At 43.5% G+C, this 24,273-nt stretch overlaps 1 protein-coding gene across 1 annotated transcript in view; it reads right to left on the bottom strand.

Annotated features, from left to right (window-relative positions):
* SLC2A12 (solute carrier family 2 member 12) overlaps nt 1-24,041 on the bottom strand; it is a 56,070-nt gene extending 32,029 nt beyond the window's left edge. Inside the window, exons 1-2 of the mRNA XM_060167603.1 lie at nt 23,811-24,041; nt 3,066-4,406 (exon numbers count right to left, since the gene is read on the bottom strand). Coding sequence (XP_060023586.1) covers nt 3,066-4,406; nt 23,811-23,925 — 1,456 coding nt within the window. The 5' untranslated portion in view covers nt 23,926-24,041. The remainder of the gene's footprint in view (nt 1-3,065; nt 4,407-23,810) is intronic.
* Nucleotides 24,042-24,273: the final 232 nt, after the last annotated feature.

The raw sequence follows: 24,273 nt of genomic DNA, 5'->3' as shown, positions 1-24,273 counted from the left end.
GATGTTTTCATGAGAGCAAGTCACTTAACTTCTCTGAGATTCAGTGGTGTCATTTATAAAATTTGGTGAATACTTTTCTTCCCAGGCTTGTTGTGAAGGTAAAATGAAGTACTCCAAAATATGTAAAATCTTCCTAGAGCAGTGTTTGACATAATAGGTGCCAATAAATACTAGCTGAATCTAAAGCTTAAATTATGTATTTTTAAAAATTAATATAGAATACTATTTAAGGAATTCTAGAAGGTAAATAACAAATAGCCTCCAATAATTTTGTCCAAAATCAGATTGAGCTTCCTGAAAAGGGGAACTCTTGCTCTAATACAATAAAGTATCAAATGGTATATGAGTAACTGAGGATTTACTGTACTTTTCAATGTTACCCAAAAATTAAAGAGAAGAAGAGTATCATGAGCTCGGGAGGACTCTTACCATGAATAGGTTGGCTCTGGAAGTTTAAGATCAATGTCTCTCATATTATAATGTGTGTCATGTCATAACCTCTGCCAACCTGAGAGATCCTCTGAATGAAAACAAAGAGGGCATCCTTTTCTTAATTGATCTGTGATATTTCAAAAGATTGGATCAAGAAAACTGATGCAAAAAAGAAATATTTTTAGTTTTATGATGAATATATAGGGAAAAAAGATGTCAGCAAAGGGAATCAATGGAACAATAAATACCACCTGAAGTTTATCAAGTAAGCAAAGCTTATTGATATAGAAAGGTTCACAGACAAGGTTAAGTTGATTCCTTGGTACAAGGTAGCACTCATATCTTGCTCTTCTAATAGACTTTAAAGAGTTTCTGAAAATAACAATTTTTAAAAGGTGCTTACTCAAATTTCATTAACTTTATGTATCAGAATGGCCACATAAGTATTGTTATTGCTGCATGTTATGGCTCCCCAAAATTCATATGTTGAAACCCTAATACCCAATGTGATGACATTTAGAGATGGGGCCTTTGGGAAGTAATTAGGTCATGAGGGTGAAGCCTCCATGGTGGAATTAATGCCCTTATGAGAAGAGACACAAAAGATCTAGTCACTTTCCTCCTCTTTCTCTCTCTCTCTCTCTCTCTCTCTCTCTCTCTGTCCCATACAGCAAAAAGTCTGCCTCTACAAACCAGGAAGAGAGCCCTACCAAGAACTGAATCTCCTAGCACCTTGATCTTGAACTTCCCAGCCTCCAGACTGTGAGAAATAACTGTTTGGTCTCTAAGCCATGGCAACCCAAACTGATTAAAACAAGTGTCTCACAGGTGCACACCCAAGATAATTGAATCTTGAAAGAATGGTAGAAGCCTGTTTCCAGGAAACTATTCGTTAATGATGTTTATCATTTTCAGTCTTAAGAAGCAGGGTCAGGGTCCAGGAACGGGTCAGAGAGAGCAGAGGTTGATGGTATTGTAGCATTTCCTCTATCTGCCCATGCACAACCCCTTATGGGGAAATCTGTCTACTCATAGTGCGAAAGGAAGGGCCATCTTCTGGACATCAGTGCTTTAGATCATGTAGTCCAGTCTAGCCATAGCTGCTTAGACTAAAACAATCCCTTATGACCTGGCACAGCAAAAAGCAGTGTACATCAGATTCCCTCTATGGAATTTGAATGAATCAGTATCAAGAGATTGATCTCACATAGACGTAGGAGTAGAAACTAAAAGATGAGGAAGCAGAGTTGAAGGAGAGGCCGTATCGGCCATGTGCAAGTCCAGTTATTAATTAACTGAGATTAAGCAGGTCAAACCTGCTGGTTGCTGACCAGAAAGAATCAGACACAGGGAGCGTAGCTCAATCCATTCAACCAAAATCTCCTTGAAGACAGGGACAGTATCTGCCTTGTTCATTACTGTTTCCTTAATACTGAGCATAGTTCCTGGCTATTAAAACAATTAGTCACTGGGTACATATCATTTGAATGAAGAGTTAAGAGTGGATCACTAGGACAAGCCCTCTCCAGAAACACTGTCCAGCGTCTGGCACCAGAAACCTGCACGTGTTCATGAGATTCCTTCTGCCTCAACACAGCCTATGTCTTCTCATTATTCTTGAACCTCCAGCATTTCCCTTTATGGGAGCAAATTTGTCTGCTCCTTGATCATTGTAAACAAAAGTTTCAATATCAACTCTGTAGGAGAGGAAAGGAAAGAGGAAGAAAGGGAGAGAGATGGAGAGGAATGAGAGTGGGAGGGAGAGGTGACAGGTAGGAGTTGAGGGTGGTAGAGAGAGACTACCCTTGATTTTTAAGCACATCATTTTCTAGTGAGGTGTAAAAAATAGCCTTCACAACTTCCCTACAGAGAGGTTTAGACTTTGGATGTGAGGCTAAAAGATGAAAGAACTGCAACAAACAACCTATTCTAGCAAACTCGAGTTTGCTCAAGAGAAGTGATTAAACTTTGTCACTGCAATAGACTGACTATATCAAATAAAACAACCTTGTGGCTACCTCCCTGTAGATTGTTTGTACTATGTTCAATGGGAATGCATTGACTCCCATTCTCTTGTTTCACAGACAGAGTAAAGTGCCCCAGGAGGTTACTCTAGCGGTCAAATATACTTCAATAATGCATTATCCTTCCCATAATAATTCCTTCTTAATTCCCTTCTTCTTCTTTATTACTGGAATGCATCTACTATTGTGTCTTTAAGAAAATCTAAACACATTTTTTTTTCCTTGCACCTATGAAGAAAGTAGAGAATGATATAGAAGACAATGTCCCAGTCAACTTTGTTTTCATAAAACAATATATTCTCTTGAGCAACAAATATTTTTCAAGGTCTGATTCATTCCTAATCAACTGATATTAAAGTATCCTCATGTGACAGATAATGGGAAACTAATCCTTGGTTGAATACTAGCCCTGCGCATTTCACAAGGCAGATATAAGCCAGCCATACTTTCCTCATTAGCAGAAACATCAGGTGGCCAGTATCATCCCCATCTTCCTTCTAGCAGTTCCATGTATAAGGTACTATAGCAGTAGGATGCTCTGACGGGTCAACGATAATATATAACATTCATAAGGGGAGAGAGGGAAGGAATGAAAAATGAAATACTTACTTGGTCCTAGACCAATTGAAAATGCAGCCACATAGACAAGCAAGCTGGCCAAGGACAGCCATTTCAAAAAAGCTGGGACATCCGCAGGGTCCGTGATGACCTGGTACTCAGTTTGGCTTAGTCCAGCATTCGATAAGGATGCCGAGGTCGTTTCTCCTCTCCTATCCAGGTCATTTCTCGTGGGCCTTAGCGAGTTTCTGCTGCGGGAAGCCATCCCTTTAAAGGATTCTCTAAGAGTGTCATTGCTGGCTGACAGGTTCCCTGGTCCATAGAGCACAGACTCATCCAAAGACTGGTTGATAGGACCATGGTTTCTGCAGATATTGGTAAAGTTCATATGGATGTTGAGATTCACGATGCCCATGGTTACCAACGAAGCTGCCATCACAGAGGAGCCGACACAGAGGAGGGTTTTGCTCCCGACGTGGTCTACAAGCAGGGTGGCCGGGATGGTGCTGAGGACCTTGACAACCCCAACCCCTGTGGAGGCGAGGCTGGCTGCCTCGTTGCTTTGGAAGCCAACGGACTTCAAAACAGTGGATGCATAGAATAATATGTTTGGCTGACCAGTGATTTGTACAAAAAATACCAATGTTAAGCCTATCATGATTCGGGTCCTCATGTTGTCCTTTGAACGAAACAGATCCCCAAAACTGTACTGATATTCATCTTTCAGGGAAGATTTGATCACAGTGAGTTCCTCCGTTGTATCGGAGATGGCTCTCAGCTTTCCGAGAACCTTGCTAGCAGCTTCCTCGTGTCCCTTCATCACCAGAAACCGAGGACTTGGAGGAAGAAAGTACATCGCAATCGCCTGCAAAACTCCCAAGGGAATAACAAGGCCGAACATGTATTTCCAGCCGTGGGAAACATTGGCAAATGCGTAGTTTGAAATGTAGGCAAAAAGGATGCCAATGACGATCATCAGCTCGTTCAGCGACACAAGAAGGCCTCTCTTGTGTTGGGGAGCAATTTCTGCGATGTAGACACACGTGGCGATGGAAGAGAGCGAAATGGAAACCCCAATAGCAATGCGTCCCGCTATGAGAGCCGCATAAGATAAACTGATGATCAAGACCAGGCTCCCAAGTCCAAGGAGGCAGGATGAAAGGATGATGGCGGCCCTTCTTCCGCACCTGTCAATCAGGACCCCTCCGATGAGAGAGGCCAGTAGGGCCCCGATGAGGAGGGAGCTCACAACCATTTCCTGCTCGTGGCAGGTCAGGGCTAACAAGGTTCTTATCTGCAGAAGAGCCCCAGAGATGAGCCCAAGTTCATACCCCACCAGGAAGCCGCTGACAGCAGCCGTGACAGATGACAGGAGAGTAAACATACCGCAACCTACGAGCAGAGAGAAGAAACAGGTCAGTTCTGAATTGTGTCTGATGGAGACTTAAGCTTGTCTAAGTACGTTTTTCATAGCACTGAGTATAAACACATATAATCATAGTCAAATAATACACTAACCAAAACATGAATAAAGAAGGAAAAATCCTTTTTCTTTCATTTTTGGGGAGGAGAGGGGTGGAGACATTTAGAAAGTTATTTCTTCTATTTGTGATGTGATGTTGGTTTTTGTTTTGAGCAGAAAGATATGCGAGATAAGCAGATGACAGATGATGAGGACTGAATAAACAAGAACATGGTTTCATTCCTGCCTTGGTGTTGGAAGAGAAATTCAGAGAGCATGGCTCCTCGGGTCCCACTGTCTAAGGCAAACCCTTGAGGGCAGGACAGAGAGTGAAGCAGCCTCTGCCAGGATGTGAGCGCCTCCATGAATTCAGAGCTGGGTCAGAAAGAAGGAGGCGGAAGTAGGTGCAGGGAAAGGACCCGACAGCATCCATCACTCACTCTGAGGAAGGAGGAAGGGGCATGGGACAGGGGGAAGAAGAACAAAAGGGGCTTTATATTGTTCCATTCTTGTAGGGTTAACATCTGAGGGAAAATGGTGAAATGTTAAAAGTCATTAATTTTCGGTGGTAGGTGCATAAGTGTTTGTCACATGTCTGTAACTTGTCATAACAGAAAGGATACAAAACAAAAAGACAAAGGCTTAGAGAAGAGGATCACAGGTCCAGGAAGCACTAGTTTCCAAGGCCGGAGCACAGAAAATCGCTCGTCCTGTTTTAGGAGCTATGAGATGCCAGGACGTCATGTCATGTACGGGGGCACAGCATGAGCTTGGGGAGGGAGGTGGGAGGGGGCATCAGTGAAAGTGGGTAGGTAGAGAGGGAACACTTCATGCAAGGCCTGGCAGGTCCCAGTGACAACTTTTTATTGTATTCCCAATACAGTGGGGTCCATGCCCACTGACCAGGAAGAGGGAAGACACTCTGAGCTTCTTGCTGCTGTGTGGAGACTAGTTGTCAAAAGGCAAGACCGGTAGCAGGGGGTAGTTTGTCGCCTTCGTCTTGACAAGAGACGGTGCCAGCTTGCATCTGGGTGTGAGGAGTGGAACTGATGACAGGCAGACAGATTCAAGAGTTAACGTGGAGGTAAAAACGATGACACTTGCTCGTGAATTGGTGTTGGAGGGTGAGGAAGTGGGTCAGAACCCAAGATGGCCCCCTGGTTTGAGCAGTCTGTTGGGTGGTTTTACAATATTCAGTACCCGGTATGCAGGCTTATGTACTATATGGGCCACAGGTGGACCTAGGGAAGAAGCAGAAGGGACCTGGCTATGGGCGGAGGTGAAAGGAGAAGGGGAAATCAGAAGTTCCATATTAGATTTACTAAAATGGTTTACTTGTTTTACCTGTAAGGTGTTCCGATTAAAATATCAGGTAGTGGATTGAGAATACGGATTTGGAACTGAAGAGGTAAGTCAAGGCTGGAGAGATGTATTTGGGATCCAGCAGTGTGTATTTGGTATTTACAGCTACAGGGACGGGAGAGATCACTTAGGGAGACAGAATAGAGGAACAAGAGAAGCAAGACGAGGACGAGGACCTAGGGAATGCCAACATTTAGAAGAGGAGGCAAAAGCAAAGGCGATGGAGAAGGAGCAGAATGAGATGTGTGTGAAATGGACTAGAAACGTGTGCTTGGACACAAAATTATCACAGGCTGAGCTAAGGCTGTTCAACTATGCCATTGCTGGAGTAGGAGGTGTGATTTAAAAATGCCATTTAGGGCTTCCCTGGTGGCGCAGTGGTTGAGAGTCTGCCTGCCGATGCAGGGGACGCGGGTTCGTGCCCCGGTCCGGGAAGATCCCACATGCCGCGGAGCGGCTGGACCCGTGAGCCATGGCCGCTGAGTCTGCGCGTCCGGAGCCTGTGCTCCGCAACGGGAGAGGCCACAACAGTGAGAGGCCCGCATATCGCAAAAAAAAAAAAAAAAAAAAAAATGCCATTTAGCTTTGGTGAAAGGAGCAGGTCAGATAAAGGTGATCTGACATCGCCTCTCACCACAAGTATCCAAAGGTATTTTACATCTCTGGGATCCTGATGGCATGTGGAAAATGGGAGACTTCAAAAAAAAATTTAAAAAGCATCAAATATTTAGATGGAGGAGCAAATAAAAATGCAATAATTCACAATAAAATAAAGTTGATGTATGAGCATTGCAAATACAAACCATTAAATTGAAACTACATCAGCAATTTAACCAGCTAATCAGAAAACAAATATTTAACATCATTACACAGCAGGCATCTTCCTAGGTACTGGGAGATATCTATATATATGTACAGATATCTCTCTATATATGTATCACAATGAAACAAAACAGATGTGGTTCTCGCTCCCCAAGAAACTTAACATTCTAGTGATATCTCTATTTTCTATTATTTCTTATGTACTCTTTTAATTTTCACATGCAAAATGACTTTGAAGTACTTTCATGCTCTCAATTTCCACATATTCTTTTTTCTCACTTGATCTTAAAATCCTCAACAACAAATTCTTCTACCACAGGTGATCTGAGTCAGATTCTCACATTTGGATAAGAATATCACATTGCTCCGTATCTCTTCTTGTCATCGTTCTTTACACCTAAGTTTGATGTGCTGATTAGGGTGTGTGCTCTGGTGGTTGGTCTCCAATATTCAGGTTGGAGAAATAAGCGGCTCTGGAGAATGGGGCACTTGAGAGGCAGGTTGAGTGAGGCACCCCAGAAGCAGATTTAGAGGGACAGAGCGTGGCATGGGGTACTGAGTCAAGGACACGGGGGAAGAGATGTGAGAGCTGTGTGAGTAGCAGAAGACAGTCTTTGCCACCTTGTCCTTCTCCTTAGCCTTCCTTAGTTTCCCCGTTTTGTTGGATGGGAAATAGTGCCTCCCTAGAAAAAGAAAGACCACTTGAGATACAAGAGTTCCTTCCTTTGATGCTTTATTATCCTACTTTATTTTTACTTTTTAAAAATAAATTTATTTATTTTTGGCTATGTTGGGTCTTTGTTGCTGCTCGCGGGCTTTCTCTAGTTGCAGTGATCGGGGGCTATTCTTCGTTGCGGTGTGCGGGCTTTCCATTGCAGTGCCTTCCCTTGTTGTGGAGCACGGGATCTAGGCACATGGGCTCAGTAGTTGCGGCTCGTGGGCTCTAGGGAGCAGGCTCAGTGGTTGTGGCGCACGGGCTTAGTTGCTCCGTAGCATGTGGGATCTTCCCGGACCAGGGCTCGAACCCGTGTCCCCTGCATTGGCAGGCGGATTCTTAACCACTGCGCCACCAGGGAAGCCCTCTATTATCCTACTTTGGAGAGAGTCGAGGCAGTGGGTTAAGGAGGAAAGGGGATTGGGGGGAGGGGTGCAAGTCCCAAAGCCAGCTTCTTGTGGTCTTGGGGAAATATCCCCTGACAGAAGAGAGACCCAGCTTTTTCTTCTGCTTTCTGGACTTAACTTCATATGCCTAGTTCTTTTATTCAGGGTTCATAGGACACTGACAGACTGGGATGTGTGCAAAGGGTCTGGAAACCATCCTGGTTTGTCAGGATCAGACCCTCTTGAGACCCAGCAGCTAGCACTGAGTATAATTCTTTAGAGATATAATAAAATTGTCTCCATATGAATAAAAAATCTCTTTACAAAATTACAAGTTTTTAAAAATTATATATCACAGTATTATCTATCTATCTAGGCAATTTGCCTTCAAAAGCTTATACAGTTGCACTAGGACATTCTATGACCCTATACTCACATAGGTTGGGGGGAGGATACCAACACAGGTTGTATGCTACAGAATTAAGCTATGGTCTTTACTGACTGAATTTTATTTGAAGGATACATCTTCCCATTATATGCTTTAAGGGCTACTGACCCAAACTAGCTTCCCCACTCATCTCACAACTGCTGTTTATTACTGCTGAGGTTCCATTACAGTCCTCAGGCTGCCCATTCAGGATTTGGAATTCTAATTCAGTGTGGAAGGCTAGACCCTAGCGCTTCCAGGATCTCAACCGTGTGACACCTTAGGACTTCCACCATGGGAAATTTTCCTGCTGCTATTTTACCATATAAATAAAATGAAGAAAGACATAGAGTGGGTTTTTCTTTTTCTGTGTCTACTTTTTGGTTGATGATGATAGAAGCAGGATGCTATCTTCTGGATGCCAGAAAGTAGAGATGACGTTTCCAAGAAATCTGACAGAGAACGGGAGGAAAGAGAGAGGATGTCTGCCTAAACACGAATGGCAGAGTCTGGGGCAGCTGGGTGGACTGAGGAGAAGCAGCCAGCACTACAGGAGAGAGAAGGGTGAGGAATCATAATTAGAGCCTTTTCAATAAACATCCAGCCCTGAAGCCAGTCCGCACTTGAAGTTCATGGTGAAGTTTAGCATTCCTGGCCATTTGGCTCATGGTCTCGATCCACGAGGGCCCTTCTTTACACCCCAGTGTCCCCCCAAAGATGCCATAGGGAATTCTCAGCCTTTTGTGGACATCACGGAAGTAGAAACTATCTAGAAACTTGCAAGTGGTACCCACAGGCTCCTGGGTCATGCCTACCCTCTGGGTCCGGCTGCTTTGTTAGACCAGCCGTGTTCCTTTCGATGCGATGATAATTCCTTAGTAAGATGATAAAGTAAAACTGTTCCTATTGAAGATGTGATCACAACTCAGAGGCTTTATGCAAATGAGCACTGAGACCCACATCCAGGGCACAAAGGACAGGCAAGCCCCACTGGCTAAGAGGCTGCAGCCGCTTTCACAATAGCTGCATTGTCTCCTGCTCACGGTGACTCAGACAGAACCACAACTTTAACAGGCAAGCACATGAAACACTCCATTTTTCACAATATTTGAGTTTCTGCCCGCTTTCTTCTTTCCTTTCTCCCCCATGTGCCTATTCTAGCGTAGGTACATAATGGACACACAGCAAACGCTTGCCAGAGGACTGAATCCTACAACAGACTGGAAAGCAGCGTGCACACACAGGTCTTTTTTCAGCAGGCAGCCAGGTCATTATACAGCTTGACCAACTGTGAAGGCGTCACACATTTCAAAGACCTCCTACTTCATGTTTTGCTCGAGAAAAACTTGCAGTGGCCCCCAAATGGCCTTGCATTTGTGTTCTCCTCTTTCTTTGCTCCTTCCCTCTGAATACCTTTAATCCCAACCCATCATTCAAGAGTCATTTCAAGTGCCACCTCCCCCATGATGACTACCCTGCTCTGCCACCTTCTGCTGTCCCACCCCAGCCCCTCTGCACACCTGCTGTGCACAGAATGTAGGGTTTCAGATATATGAAGGCATACTTCTGTCACTCATTTATTGACCTGTTTGTCTTCCCCTCTTACACAGAAAGATCTTGAAGGCAAGACCCCACTTTCTTTTTTTTTTTATTATTTTTATTTATTTATTTGGTTGCGCTGGGTCTCAGTTGCTGCAGGCGGGCTCCTTAGTTGCAGCTCTAGGGCTCCTTAGTTGTGGCATGCGAATTCTTAATTGCAGCATGCATGTGGGATCTAGTTCCCTGACCAGGGATCGAACCCAGGCCCCCTGTATTGGGAGCATGGAGTTTTAACCACTGCACCACCAAGGAAGTCCCCAAACCCTGGTTTCTTTACATCTGTATTCTTACCTCTAGTCTTTGGCACAAGGTCAATCCTCAATAAATATCTGTTGAGTGAATAAATAAATGAATGAATGGTAACAGCACTGCAAATGCCAATCCTTGGTCCTCTCTTCCCCATGGTTGGTCAACAGACTAAGGTTAATACCTAGTATGACTTAAGGGTTAGCAGCTGGAACTTTATATTTACATAAATGCTTAGCATCTGAACAACATGCAATCAGTATTTCTATAGCGCTTTCAGCACTGTTATTAGCCAGTTAATGTGGCACCATTTGCAGGGACTCTAAAGTGTTCCACTGTCACTCGTGTATTTACGTTTTATTTAATGTCAGCCCGATGCACAGGCTTGTTCACTAGTCGCTCAGGTTCCAGGTTTAGCAGAGTCTCCTTTCCGGGGACCCGGTTTTCATGTCCCAACAACAGTCTTCAGGCACAATTCTCAGGCCTTCTGCACCGCCGGTGGTTTCTGGAAAATGCCTGCCCTTTCCCAGACTTGTGTTTCTCTTCATGCTGTTGTCCCTCATTTACGGCACGTGGCACATCTGGCCTCCCTCCTTCACAGCCTAGGGAAACCTGAGTCTCTGAAGATCCGACTCAAATATCCCCCCTCTACAAAATCTTCCAGACTGCCTCTCTGTGGTTAGCATTAATCTCTCTTCTCTCTTCTGCCTTTGTGTCCAGGGCCTTACAGCACTCTGGGTTAGTCTGTCTCCTGCTTAGATTGGGAGTCCCTTGAGAGTAGAGTCTGTATGGGGGGGTCCACACAGGACCTGATGCCAGAGCTCTGCAGAGGCTATTGGATGCCCGGGAAGGAGAGCGCTGGCTTAATCAGATAGCTCCCTTGTTCAGAGGGTGTGAGGAGAGTGTGGTGTTGTGGTATGGTGTTTCCAACAGCTGTCAAAAGTTCCAGATGCTGCCTCTTGGCCTTGGACCATGTGTGGTGCTCCCTGTGATGGTAAATATTGGGCACTATCCTTTATCTAACCACCCTCCCCCCACCTCACCCCGTACCCCCATCCTCTCTTTAACATGCAATGGAACTCAGAACAACAGAAAATGTGGCCTTCCTCTATACCTACTATTGTTTGGACGTTCTAGGACAAAAAGGTAGGAACTTTACTTTCTTTCCTTTTATTTTTCCAACCCCAGGTAGTACTTTCACAGACACACTTTTCTGAAACTAATCTTCTCCCAATTCTGTTGACTGGGGAGGTATAAAGAGGGGGCGTAAGGACACTTCCCTGCATTTTGCTCTGTTGTTAACACTCCTTTTCTGCCTGATTCCTTGTAGGACTTTCATTCTTTTCTTTCTTTCCTTCCTCTCTTTCATCTTTCCTTCAGTTTGAAACTTTCACCAGGACAAGTCAGAGTACTTGTTTCTTCTAAATTTTTTTTGCTACTGGTTGAGTTCTCCTACTCAGAAAAGATTGCCTCTAGTATTTTGAGGGGTTTTTCCTTCCCATTTGTTTTGGAATAATAATTTATATGTTAGCTAAATATATTCATTTCCTCATCTCTATCTTATTGTTCTTTTTATGTACATCCTAGAATAGCTTCTCTTATTTATCCTCTGAATCACAGATTTCAGATAATAATTCTGCTCTTGCAGTTTTAGACTCTGACACTTTACACATCTCATATTAGGTCTATTAGCATCTCTGATCTCAGCTAGTTCCATCTTCACCTCAATTTACTCTTATCACCAGATGTTGTCCTGCATCTCTTTTTTCCACAGAGTCCACTTTTTTTTAATTATAGAGAACAGAAATCAGATGCTGTCCAAAACGTATTTGTTTCCTGTAAAGAGAAATCTTAAAACGCATGCTTTGCCTTTGTATTTAAAATGTGCCTGACAATAACCAGATTGCCACATTCTCTTTACCCAGCCCCCAAATCATTTATGATATTTTTGATGGCAGGAAACCAAAAACCTGAAAAACATGGGCATTTATTGTTTACTTTGTGAGAAGACCAAGTTGAATTTGGTGTCTACAAGGATTCACACTCTATGAATCCTTCTGTTCCTGCCTCCTCAGAGGGTTGGCTTTTGTCCCCAATCTGTCACCGTATGTGCAAGGTGGCTGTCACAGCTCTAGATATTAGACGCTTTCACAACCAGACTCAAAGGCAGCAGACAATGGAAGAAGGCTTAGGGCAAGGGGTTACTCCCATGTGCCTCTTTCCTTTTATCAGGGAAGGAACTTTTCAGAAGCACCTTGGAAGATGATGGGGTTCAGGACATGCTACCCCAAAATACAACCCCTTGGCATATTGAATATTTTAAGCTGAAGGAATTTGAGAAAATGCCAGTTACAGGAAGGTGGCTCTAGCCTTCCCCCTGCCCTTCCCCCCGAAGCAGGTCATAAAACCCTCATGTGAGAGGTGCTCTCTGTTATACCCAGAGGAAAAGAACATCCTTATCTCAGAAGACAAAGGGCCACCAAGAAGAATTCAAACAAACAGCTTTGCTAAGTTTCCCCTGGCTCACTACACTTACCTCATACTCCTTGACCTGTCATATTTTCAGGACTGTCCACTGTTCATCAAATCTAGCATAAAAATACTCAGGCTTAGTCATGTCTTTGGGTCTTTATTTCCTTATGAAGGTTTCCATGTCACATAAAACTTATATTAAATAAATATGGATGCTTTTCTGTTAGTCTTTGTCAGTTTAATTTTCGGACTCAGCCACAGGCCCTAAAAAGGTTGAGGAAAACTTTTTTCCTCCCCTACAAAGACTTGCCCTAATGTCTCGTTGACCAGAACTAGTGAGTTCCACAGTCAAACTTGGCTGCAAGAGAGACTAAGTGAGTATCTGAATCTTCTAGTTCTCCAGATGGGAAAGACCAAGAAATAAGAAGGAAGTTGGAAAAGCTGTTGGGTTTTCAGTGTCTGACACACCTTAGTCTAGCCACCCAGCTGCAGTTGGAAACTCTCGTAGTTAGACTTGAAGGAGCAGTTGATGTGCACAGCTGCTAGCCAAATTTCTGATGTCTGGAAGTTATTTTTCTGGAGTGACCCCACTGGACCGAGAAAGGAATTTTTTTTCTTCCACTTTTTGGTCCCCTGACTATGAACAGACTCTCATTTTTTGCTTGTCATAAACAATACATGCAAAATTACAACTTCTAGAATGTACCATTCCAGCGGCTCATTTGGACTTTGTCTCTTCTTAACACTGATTTCACATTCTAGAATGCAACGAGCCAGTCAGAGTTGCTGAAATCTTGAAAATTGTAGCCCTTGAGAGATATAGAAAGAGAAGTGATGGTGACAGGATAGAGTGGGAGGAATTGGACTATGGAGCAAAACCTTCTGACCCTCCGAAAAAGCAGCTCCGTGGGAGTCTGTGGAGATGTCATCCTTTGATTGATGAAAATTCTCTCATTAGGGGTGCTGAGTGAGAGTTTGTGGAGAGCTAAAATATTACCGCCCTAGTTTATACATTAGGCCGATATTTGCATTTTATTTAGGGATAAGTTCTAACTCATTGATGAATATATCTGGCTTTAATTCTATTGTAATTTTGCATCTCTTTTCATCTTTTCAAGGGGATTTTCAATAGATAGTTAAGAGGGGGTGAATCTGGAGAACAAACCAGCAGCCATTTTACCCAGAGGCCTCTGATGTCTCCAGAGATTTTCAGCGTGTGTGAGTTGCGGTGAGCGAGGGACTTTTGAAAATTGGCAAAGTCTTCAGAAAGGATCCTCATCCCATCAATGATTATTAAACATTGGGAAAAATAGTAACATACATATTTGTACTTCAAGATTTCATACATATGTAGATGTGACTGAAAAAAAAGGTCTTAATTCAAAGTGCGAGTGAATGCAGAGTAGCTTTCTGTCATTCTATATTTTCTAATCAATAAATATAAAACTGTGAAAACTATTATGCGAGAATTTGAAGTTGTTTTTCTATTTAAAAAGGAGTCTAGGACTTCCCTGATGGCGCAGTGGTTAAGAATCCACCTACCAATGCAGGGGACACCAGTTCGAGCCCTGGTCTGGGAAGATCCCACATGCCACAGAGCAACTAAGCCCGTGCACCACAACTACTGAGCCTGTGCTCTAGAGCCCACGAGCCACAACTACTGAGCCCACGTGCCACAACTGCTGAAGCCTGCATGCCTAGAGCCCGTGCTCCGCAACAAGAGAAGCCACCGCAATGAGAAGCCCGCACACTGCAACAAAGAGTAGCCCCCGCTTGCCGCAACTAGAGAAAGCCCGCATGCAGGAAAGAAGACCCAATGCAGCCAAAAATAAAAATTAATTAATTAATTGATTAAAATAAATAAATAAAGGAGTCCAGGTTTTTCAATTTAAAAAAGGAGTCCAGGTACTCAAAAATGGTTGAGAATCACCTTCAGTGCTTTAAAAATTCTTTAGTTAAGGAAATGAAATGCAGAAAAAATAATATTGTAAAGCCTGTGGATGTAAAGTTCTTAGGAAGAGCACTTTATTTACTAAAAATGAATACCTAGAGGGCCACCTCAGGGCCAAGGGGAAAGCCCGTGCGTCATGTTGGTAATACAGTGGTGGGCTATGGGAGAGAGAGGGAGAACAGGAGAAAAGGCCAAGAAGCAAGAATTTTCGTGTGTGTGTGTGTGTGTGTGTGTGTGTGTGTGTGTGTGTGTGTGAGGGAGAGAGAGAGAGAGAGAGAGAGAGAGAGGGAGAGAGAGAGAGAGAGAGAGATCAAGAAAGAATGGCCTAGGGCTTCCCTGGTGGCGCAGTGGTTGAGAGTCCGCCTGCCGATGCAGGGGACACGGGTTCATGCCCCGGTCTGGGAAGATCCCACATGCCGCGGAGCGGCTGGGCCCCTGAGCCATGGCCGCTGAGCCTGCACTTCAGGAGCCTGTGCTCCGCAACGGGAGAGGCCACAACAGTGAGAGGCCCGCGTACCGCAAAAAAAAAAAAAAAAAGAAAAGAAAGAATGGCCAACAGAACCCAGAAACAAGATAAATGAAAGAAAAGGTCAGGAGAGTTTGTCAAGTTCTGGGGGATGGGGAATGAAGACAAGGGAACAATAGTGCAAGAGGCCTGTAGCTTTTAGAAAAGTTGGTTTACAAGAAATTTCCTATGGTGGATTTGACAGGAGAATTTTATGAATGGGCCCACCTAATATTTAATTGCACTATAGCTCTCTTCAAATTGTCAGTAAGAATCGACAAAGTACTTGTGTGAATGGGATTTGAGTATATGAAGGAAAAGGGCTGTAATCCACGCATGGATTGGAGCAGGGATAAGAGGAAAGACAAGCTGCAGGAACTGAAGGGCAAAAATCCAGGGGAAACAGCAAGTTGGTGCAAAAAGTGATCAGAGGGCTTCCCTGGTGGCGCAGTGGTTGAGAGTCCGCCTGCCCATGCAGGGGACGCGGGCTCGTGCCCCGGTCCGGGAAGATCCCACATGCCGCGGAGCGGCTGGGGCCATGAGCCATGGCTGCTGAGCCTGCAGGTCCGGAGCCTGTGCTCCGCAACGGGAGAGGCCACAGCAGTGAGAGGCCCGCGTACCACAAAAAAAAAAAAAGTGATCAGAAACCACAAGACTCCTAAGGTGTACTGGGTGTGTTTGAGGATGGGCGAGGGCAGAAGAGCAAGGGCAGGGTTTGAGCAAGATGGAGGGCGTGTGGAAATAACGTTATGGGGGCTGGAGCTACTTTTGTTTAAATATTAAAGGAATGGTGATCCCATAGAGCGGAAGGGTTTACAGCCATGCAGGTGGAGCTTTCCAAGACTCCCTAATTCTTTCACCACTATCATCACTTTCAGAAACTTTTCTTGATTTCTATAAACCAGTAGGATCTCTTCCGAAGAATTCCTCCTTTCATGATACTTATCACACAAAGGTTTCATAACATGGTCCCTACTTACACCTTCAGATGTTTTCATAACCCTCTTTCTCCTGCTTTGAACTCTGTGCTTTCATCAGACAAAAATATTCATAGTTCCCTGAATGTGCTTGTACACAACTTGTATACAAGCTATCTTCTCTGCTTAGAATTCTCTCTGTAAATCTATTGGCCTCAGTGATACTTTCTTGACTCAGCTTAGCCATACTGTCTTCCAGGATCCTTCAAAAACTGGCTGAGCTGCCCCCTGTGCTCTACTGTGGCATTATGTGTCTGACCACCTCCTCCCTTGTAGGTTTCCTGATCTCTTCTCTCTCATCACCAATTGTTAGTAAGTATTTGCATCGCATGAATGTCACTGGTTCACCATTGGACCCAGGGTCTAGCATCATGTCTGATTTCTAGGAGACACTCAATATTTGCTAAATGATTGTCTTGTCATTATTTAGACTCTTATGTCTCTGATGACTTGGTAAAACTTATGGATCTGGATAATGTCTTAGATATCTTTCTTTTTGTTTTTTTACTGTGAAGTATCCAGTACTGTACCTCTCACACAGTAAGTGGTCTCACACAGTAGGTGGTCAATAAGTATTGCAGAATTAAATGCTCTTTAGTTCAGCTCAACAAACACTTCTTCACTCACTCACTGATTTAACAATCAAGCATGTACTCCATGGCAGTACTGTCTTGGACACAGATGGCAAACAGTTTCAACTATATGGACAGTGCAATCAGCACGGTGGTCAATCCAATCACAGTGCTGACACATTTCCTAGGTTACAAGATGGCTGTACTTGTGCCATTTGCATGTGATCCCTAATGGAAATACAGAGGAAAAGGCATAATTCCTCCCTCTTATGAGCTACACAGTACTTTCTAAACACTTGCAGTTAGCTCAGAGCTCTGATAAGTACAAGAATATATATTTTATCTGGGAATTTATAATCTTATAGAAAAAGACATGTCACATGGAAAATTAGAGAATAGCTAAAACAGAATGCAAAAAAGTTCTGAAAGGCGTATACTGGGTACCCAAATTCACAGATCAGATCATGGAACAGACCAGGAAGTAGAAACATTGGTGCTGGATGGTATTATCATTCAAGTGGGCAAAACCCTGGCTTGGATTTAGGTTACTGAGGCTTGGATCTCTGGGCTATTATCCATGCTACATGGAGCAAGTCACTTTGCTTCTCTCCCAGAGGTACCTTGGCTTAATGCTGAAGGTACAATCTGGAATCAGAGCGTCTGGTTAGTTACCAGCTAGACCCTGACATGCCCCTTAATTTTTCTGTTCCTCTGCATCCTCATTCCTAAAATAAAGATAATATTACATAACTCATAAAGTCGTTATGAGAATAAATGAGATAGATGGGTGGCTGGTGCATGCTGGTAAGTGCTTGGTAAATGCTAACTGTTGCTCTCTTAGCCTCAGTTTCCTTATCTGTGAACTGGGGGGTAATATTACCTCATTGGGTTGCCCACAAAAATCATTCAACAAAGATCTGTTTAGTCTGAGTCTATGGGGGAAAATCTCCATAACACTTAAGTAGAACTTTGAAACAGTCTCTTACTGATAGCAAAGGAAGTAAAGTGATACCTTGCTTCCAGCATAACAATTCTGCCTTTTCATAAATTCTTGAATTCCTCTGTTTTTGGCAATATCTACACAATTGGGCTTATGTCATTAAAAACTCTTCCTGTGATTTTTGCCTTGGGTTTTCCACAATTTTGTGTCCCAACAGAAATGAAATATTCATTAGCTTAGGGATGTTCTTTCACGATACCAACTGATTAAAATTACAACTTTTTCCCCTATTCTTTTTTCTTCACTTCTCTATTTTATTTTATTTATTTTATTTTTGTTTTTTGGCCATGTCACGCGGCATGCAGGATTTTGAGTTCCCTGACCAGGGATCGAACCCTTGTCCCTGCAGTGGAAGGGTGGAGTCTTAACCACTGGACTGCCAGGGAATTCCCTCCCCTATTCTTAAAAAACCTTGCACATCTGAGGCTGAGATGTCACATCTAAATTAGCATTGCACATGGGTCCCAAATTCCACAAAGTGTGGGAAACAGGTGCATGCAGGAGCAATACATTATAAAAAATAATATAAATAAAATAATATAGTTGTAGCTAACAGCCCCAGAGCCTAGTAATGCCAGGCAGACGTGTGTCATGAATGTTTTTGAGAAACAATTACTTCCAAGGGAAGCACAATTTACCAGTTTAAAGTTTAATAACCCTTGATTTACTTAAGGGAAAAAAAAATACTCCTGTAAGTCAAACAAAGGACTGCTTTTCTCCCTGATATTTTGGTACAACAGTATACAGTGAGTCATGCTCAAAAAGAATGAAAACTCCTAAAATGAGAATAATGTGATAAATTATTTTAGTCTTATTACTTCTACCTAAATTGTATAGAAAAATTAGTATATCCCTGAAGCATAGCCATTGTGCAAATGCAGAAATGAATGTGCTGCAACGCAGGAAGAGAAGTAATACCAAGGAGCCAAAACAGAACAAAATAAAATAGAAACAAAACCCATGTGAATTTATGATTTACTATGGAAGTAATATATTTGGCTTAACATTTCAGCTGGGAGATAGTTGGAGGGATTTCAGGTTCTGTGCCTTTTTTTTTTCTGTGGCTGTTCCGCACAGCTTATGGGATCTTAGTTTCCTGACCAGGGACTGAACTCGGGCCCTGAGCAGTGAAAGCGCAGAGTCCTAACCACTGGACCACCAGGGAAGTCCCAGAGATTGGGTACTTTTTGAGGGAAGATGGGATGGGAAATTATCCTCATTTGGTATTTGGTCAAATAGCTCCTTGGGAAGAAGCACATTTCAGCTTTTCTCCTTTCTTACCACCGTGACTTGGTGTACTTTCACGTGGCTTTCATTGCCTTTTTTTTTTTTTGTGGTACGCGGTTCTCTCACTGCTGTGGCCTCTCCCCTTGCAGAGCACAGGCTCTGGACGCACAGGCTCAGTGGCCATGGCTCACGGGCCCAGCCGCTCCGTGGCATGTGGGATCTTCCCGGACCGGGGCACGAAATCGTGTCCCCTGCGTCGGCAGGCGGACTCTCAACCACTGCGCCACCAGGGAAGTCCTCATTGCCTTATTTTATTCGCTAACTCATCCTCTTGGGGAAGACTTCATGAGAAAAAAGTTGAACTTAGGAGTCCCGACTCCGTTCAATTTAAGAATCTTATAAAGCCAGTTCTTGCTCATACAACCTGAATAAAAAGCTGCTTCAAACCTTTAAAAGCCCAAAGCTAATTCCACACCCATGCAGGCCTGTTTGGAGCTTTTAGAACTTTTTGAACCCTGAGGCTAAACAGTATTATACTTCAGTTCCTCCTAGTGAGATGAGGCGATGAAGCCAGGTTCAAGAACTAAGTATTCTTGAATGAAAAATACCATACCACACATCTACAGCAACGAAAAACTGCATCTTCAGATTCACCTCAGATACATGTGTGTAAATTGGAGTTTCCGCAGGCAGTTCCAGGGTGGACTCATTGTATTTTGAGTTCTGTTTTTATCAGCTTCTACAAGGTCTAGACCACTGAAAAGGACCTCCCTGAGAATTCACAAAAAACATACCTGAGGGATCACAGTAGGGTCCTACCAGCTACCACCAGTCTCTTTCCTAAGAACACAGCCACTCAGGTCCCGCTGGCAGTGTTACCGGACAGAAGGGTAATGTTTAAAATATTTAACAACTGGACAGAGGCATTGGCCTATCGGAAGAGTCATTGGCTATAAAACCTGTTCAGGCATGCTGGTGTTTGCTGGGTAATTTCAGGCCCTCTGGGTCAATGGCACTGTTGGTGGCTCCTTGGCCTGGCCTTGTCTGCCAGGCCCTGCCAACACAGGCACTCACAATACATGCCTTTTGCTGCAGCAGCCTAGAGGTGGTTTGTGGCAAGCGGCAATCTCTCTGCTCTCTCTGTGATGTGATATTAGAGGGGAAAAGAGCCCTGCTGCGCGAGCCAAACACCACCCAGAGTTGGCGGTGAAACAGCTCCCGCCATGTTTATTTAGAGCCTCTCCCTTCTGAGATCCCAGAGAAGCCATTTGCCCATGCCTCACTGTCACAAAAAGCCTCAAATTTAGACTTTTGATATGATTTCCAAGTGAGGTTAAAGGTACAGCCCCAGAGATAAGCTGACTGAAGAGAAAGGGGAGATGGTTATCTTTAAATCTGGTCTTATTTCCAGTCAAAAAAAATCTATTGTTCCTCATAAATTCAAGTGTCTATAAATTCTGTCATTTCCTTGGGAATATCAAGCTACACAACATTTTTTTTTGCTGCTGTAACTGCCATCAATTTGTTAAATACACATGTTTTTAAGGACACAATTTTTGTCAAGGGTTTTGTCACTTTTTCTTTTGATACTTAATACTGTATAGATTTTATTAAAAATTTTATCTCTGCTTTTTTTTTTAAGGTATAGCTGATTTACAATATTATATTAGTTTCAGATGTCACTTTTTAATATATGGAAAGCCTGGAAAAATGGGAACGGCCGAGGCCTGGGTCTTCCCAATGTGACCAGTCTGTTGGTCTCACAGCCAAAGCTCTGTTAACAGGTCAAGCTGGTCAGTCTGACCTTCTCTCCCCCTGTGATGTTTGTTCCCCAAAGTCTCCTCAGTCTGTCTTACAAGTAGATTTCCCCTTGGGCTGCCTGAGGAAGCCTGAGAAAGCCAGACCTGACTCAATTCAGGAGGGTCTGTTTTAGGCTAATCCTGAGAGCCCAAGGCTCACAGCAGGAGCACAGTAAATATGCCCCAACCTCAAAGACATGGCCTGCATAACCGGAGTGGTGATGGACCTGAGGTTTGCTAATGTGATGCTGACCCAGGAGCTGGCTCAGGGCCACAAGGGATGAGAGAGGAGCAGGGAAGCAGCCAGGCTGCAGGTCCTTCTTTCTCCACCTCTCCCCTTTCCACTACAGAGGCACCGCGTTTACTTGTCTTAACATACTGACCACCTACTCAGCTTCCATTTGCAAAAAGGAGTTCACAGCTTTAAACAAGTTTGAGAACAACTGCCATAGGGTATTCACCTCATTAGCAGAAGTGTGCATTTCTTAAATCTCAGCTGGTTCGGAGTCTAGTTCTAGCGATCTGGGTTCCACTGCTTTCGGCAGCTGGATCTGCAGCGCAGAGAACCGACACTCATACGGTGAATATTGTTCTTGGTTTCTGACCTTTTGGGCAGATCTGAGAGGAAAATGCAGCGCTGGTGGGGTAAGGGGGGACTTAAGGAAACCCTCCTCCTAGCCAGTTGTTTGAATCATGAATTAGAAGAGCCTGGGAGACCCAGATCCTGAGATGAAGGAGCAGGCCCCCTGGGCCACAGGTCACCAGGGTCAGCTTTGATCAGTCACCGCGTGAACGTGGGCCAACCACACATCTTCTGGACTCATGCTCTCCTTGTGTAAGATGCCCCAGCAGTCCATGTTCCTCACCTCACCTATATCTGTTGTTGGCTCGAGGTAGCGACATTTAAAATTGAGCTCAACCGGCCCTACAAGGTCAATTATAACGTGTCTATGAACACTGAAAGGTTTACTAAAAATGTACCCACTTTGAGCCATAGCTTTTTGAAAATGAATTTAAATTCATTAGCTTCTAGCCATTGAAACAGAGCATTCTTTCCAGTTTAGAGCAGTTAGCCAAGGCAAACCTGCCAACACTTTTCATTACCCACAATAGCATTAAGGGGGTACAATCAAAGAGATTAAGGTTTTTGTTTTGTTTCATTTTTCAATATCTCAAATGTTTTAATGACCTTGTCCTGGATTGTATAACTCATTCCTCTTTGCACGTTAATTTTTTCATCTAGGAATATAGAACAACTTGCTATATTGAAGAACAACCTTCAAATGCAGGAAAAGTAGGATAATTTAAGCATTTAAATACTCAGAATTTCCTGGATGAAACTATGGAAGTTTAAAATATAAAGAAGTTGAAAGGAGTATTTGTCAAATATTTCATTAAACCTCAACATCTTCGTAAATCATACAAAAATACAATCCCAGTTGGAGAGGTGAAGTAACTTGTCAAAACCATAGAGCAAGTCCGTACTATGGATTCATTATACACATAGATCTGTATAATGCCTTTGGGTACCAAGAAAGTTTAAGACAATTTATGAAAACTTACAAAAGTAATAATAAAAGGTTTGTATTTGTCTAAATATAAACGACATACAGCACCCATCAAAGCTGTATTAATTAAGGATTTAAGAAAAACATTTAGGTTTCCTCTTCTACACGATAAAGGTTCATTTAAAATTAAGTGTAAAAGATAATTTATGGTATTTGTTCATTTATCATTTCTTTTCAATGGCATAAACAGTTGCACTATAAATTGAATTTTGTGTGTGTATTCAACCTTTACAAGCACACATACCTGTTACCTTCCTTTGGGATCACTGTGAACTTGGGCAATTTAACCTATTAAGAGTAGCACACTGTGCTTTCAAAGACATATCAAAACTAAATAGTCCATTTTTTATTGTTACCATGGAGGCCCCTCCAGGACAAATTTCTTTTCATCTTCTTTGTGACATTTATCAGTGACTCTATCTAGTTAACCCTTTTGTCAATATCACCACCTCAGCTCACCCTAGAGCTCAATCTTGCCGGAATTCAGAGAGAAGAACTTTGCCACTCTTTCTCTTTACCCCTGAATACAAGTTTCTTTTGTCTCCTCTTAGACTTAGGAACCAAAGATCACACTTAGACAAAGGGACAGCTCTGCTGAAGAGAGGGCTGAGCATAGTGTAAGGTGACCCCAGATATTCATTCTTGACTAGAAGGAGGGAAGCTAGGGAAAGCTGAGCAGGGAGAGGGCAGGGGATAAGGAGAGGGTCTCAGTTCCCAAGGAGGGGCTGCTCAGTTCCTCCTTGAGAGGGGCTGTGGATTCAATTCCAGGATCATCAAACCCACCGTGCAAACATAAGTACACAGATCCATCCCAAGGTGAAAGGTAAAATGCCTTTCATATCATTTAGTGTTTTTGGTTATGCATGAAATTCCAATATATGGCGTGGGAGTGTATTATATGATTAGAGGGAGCAGAGCTGAGGGAAGTGGTGGGAAGAAGGGCATTATTTGTGTTTGATTTCATTTCATATTACGATTAGTTCCTATTCCTTTGAGAACAAACTAACTGAATAGGAAAAGGCAACTAAAAGTGTGCAATGTGTTTGTGAAAATTGTAAATGTGGGAGTGAAGAAAGGCATTTGGTTTAGCAAAGATAACTGAAATGAATTAAAACTTTTCCAAATTTCACCTCCGCAAGGAAAAGTATGAAACAAACCTCAGGCTGAAAGGCCAGTTTTAAAGAAAGCAGGAGCGACGAAGCAGAGGTTTTAGGCTGTAAATAATGCTCGAATTCATTACAAACAAATGCCGGGAACTTAAAAAGAGAGTTGTATTTATTCATTATATACCTAATTATTTTATGACGCTTCCTTAAAATGCTGATTTTTGGAATGGTGGTTATAATGTCCAATTGTTACAGATTATCCATTTGTGACAATAAATGAAAAAGTGTGTGTATGCGGGGGGGTGTGTGGGTGTGTTTACACGTGTGATTATCTTGCCAGTCAATTTCTCCAAATGAAAAAGATTTATACATCATACCGTCAACACGGCGGAGGGCACCCAGCTTATGAGTAGTGGGACTTCAACCTTCACATCAGAGCTCCTTGTCACTCCTCCCAGCAGATCCTGTCCCCTCGGCTCCAGGCACCTAGCACGCTTACGTGCGCGCGCGCACACACACACACACACACACACACACAGAGTGAGACACGCGCCCAGCTCGTTCCTCTCGCGGTCCCCGAGCCCTGCAGCCTCGCTTTACCTCTCGCCCAGGGAGGATGCCGGCCGCCGCTGTCTCTGTCGCTGCCATCAGTCTCGGCTGCTGGCCCCTTCGGTTTCAGCAGACTGGGGCCCTCTGCGTTTTCAACAGGTACCATGGTCACGTAGAAGTTACAGCCGTTCCCTGGGCACTAAACCACCCTGACTTCCCCCACTGACACGAGCGGTCACTTTCCCCATGGTCGCATGCTAAAGAAAGGTGAAAAAAAACTTCGGGCAAAGCCAATGTGATTTGTGACCAACTTTGTTTCTATTTCCGAAAGCTTTGCCCTTTTCGGTGACACAGGCTCTTGCTATTCCAAGCAGCCTATCACAGGCAGTGGGAGGGCCGAATCTCCGGAGGATTGTTTTTTTGCCTTCAGATGCAGAGCTGGAAGCAAAGGATTTCCAGGCTTGGGAACCGGAGCTCTGACAGTGTTTGGCGCTTAGCTGGGGGCGTTGGGGCG

Source organism: Lagenorhynchus albirostris, chromosome 12, assembly GCF_949774975.1.
Source record: "Lagenorhynchus albirostris chromosome 12, mLagAlb1.1, whole genome shotgun sequence".
NCBI classification, from domain to species: Eukaryota; Metazoa; Chordata; class Mammalia; order Artiodactyla; family Delphinidae; genus Lagenorhynchus; species Lagenorhynchus albirostris.
This window is presented reverse-complemented; position numbering and strand designations above follow the sequence as displayed.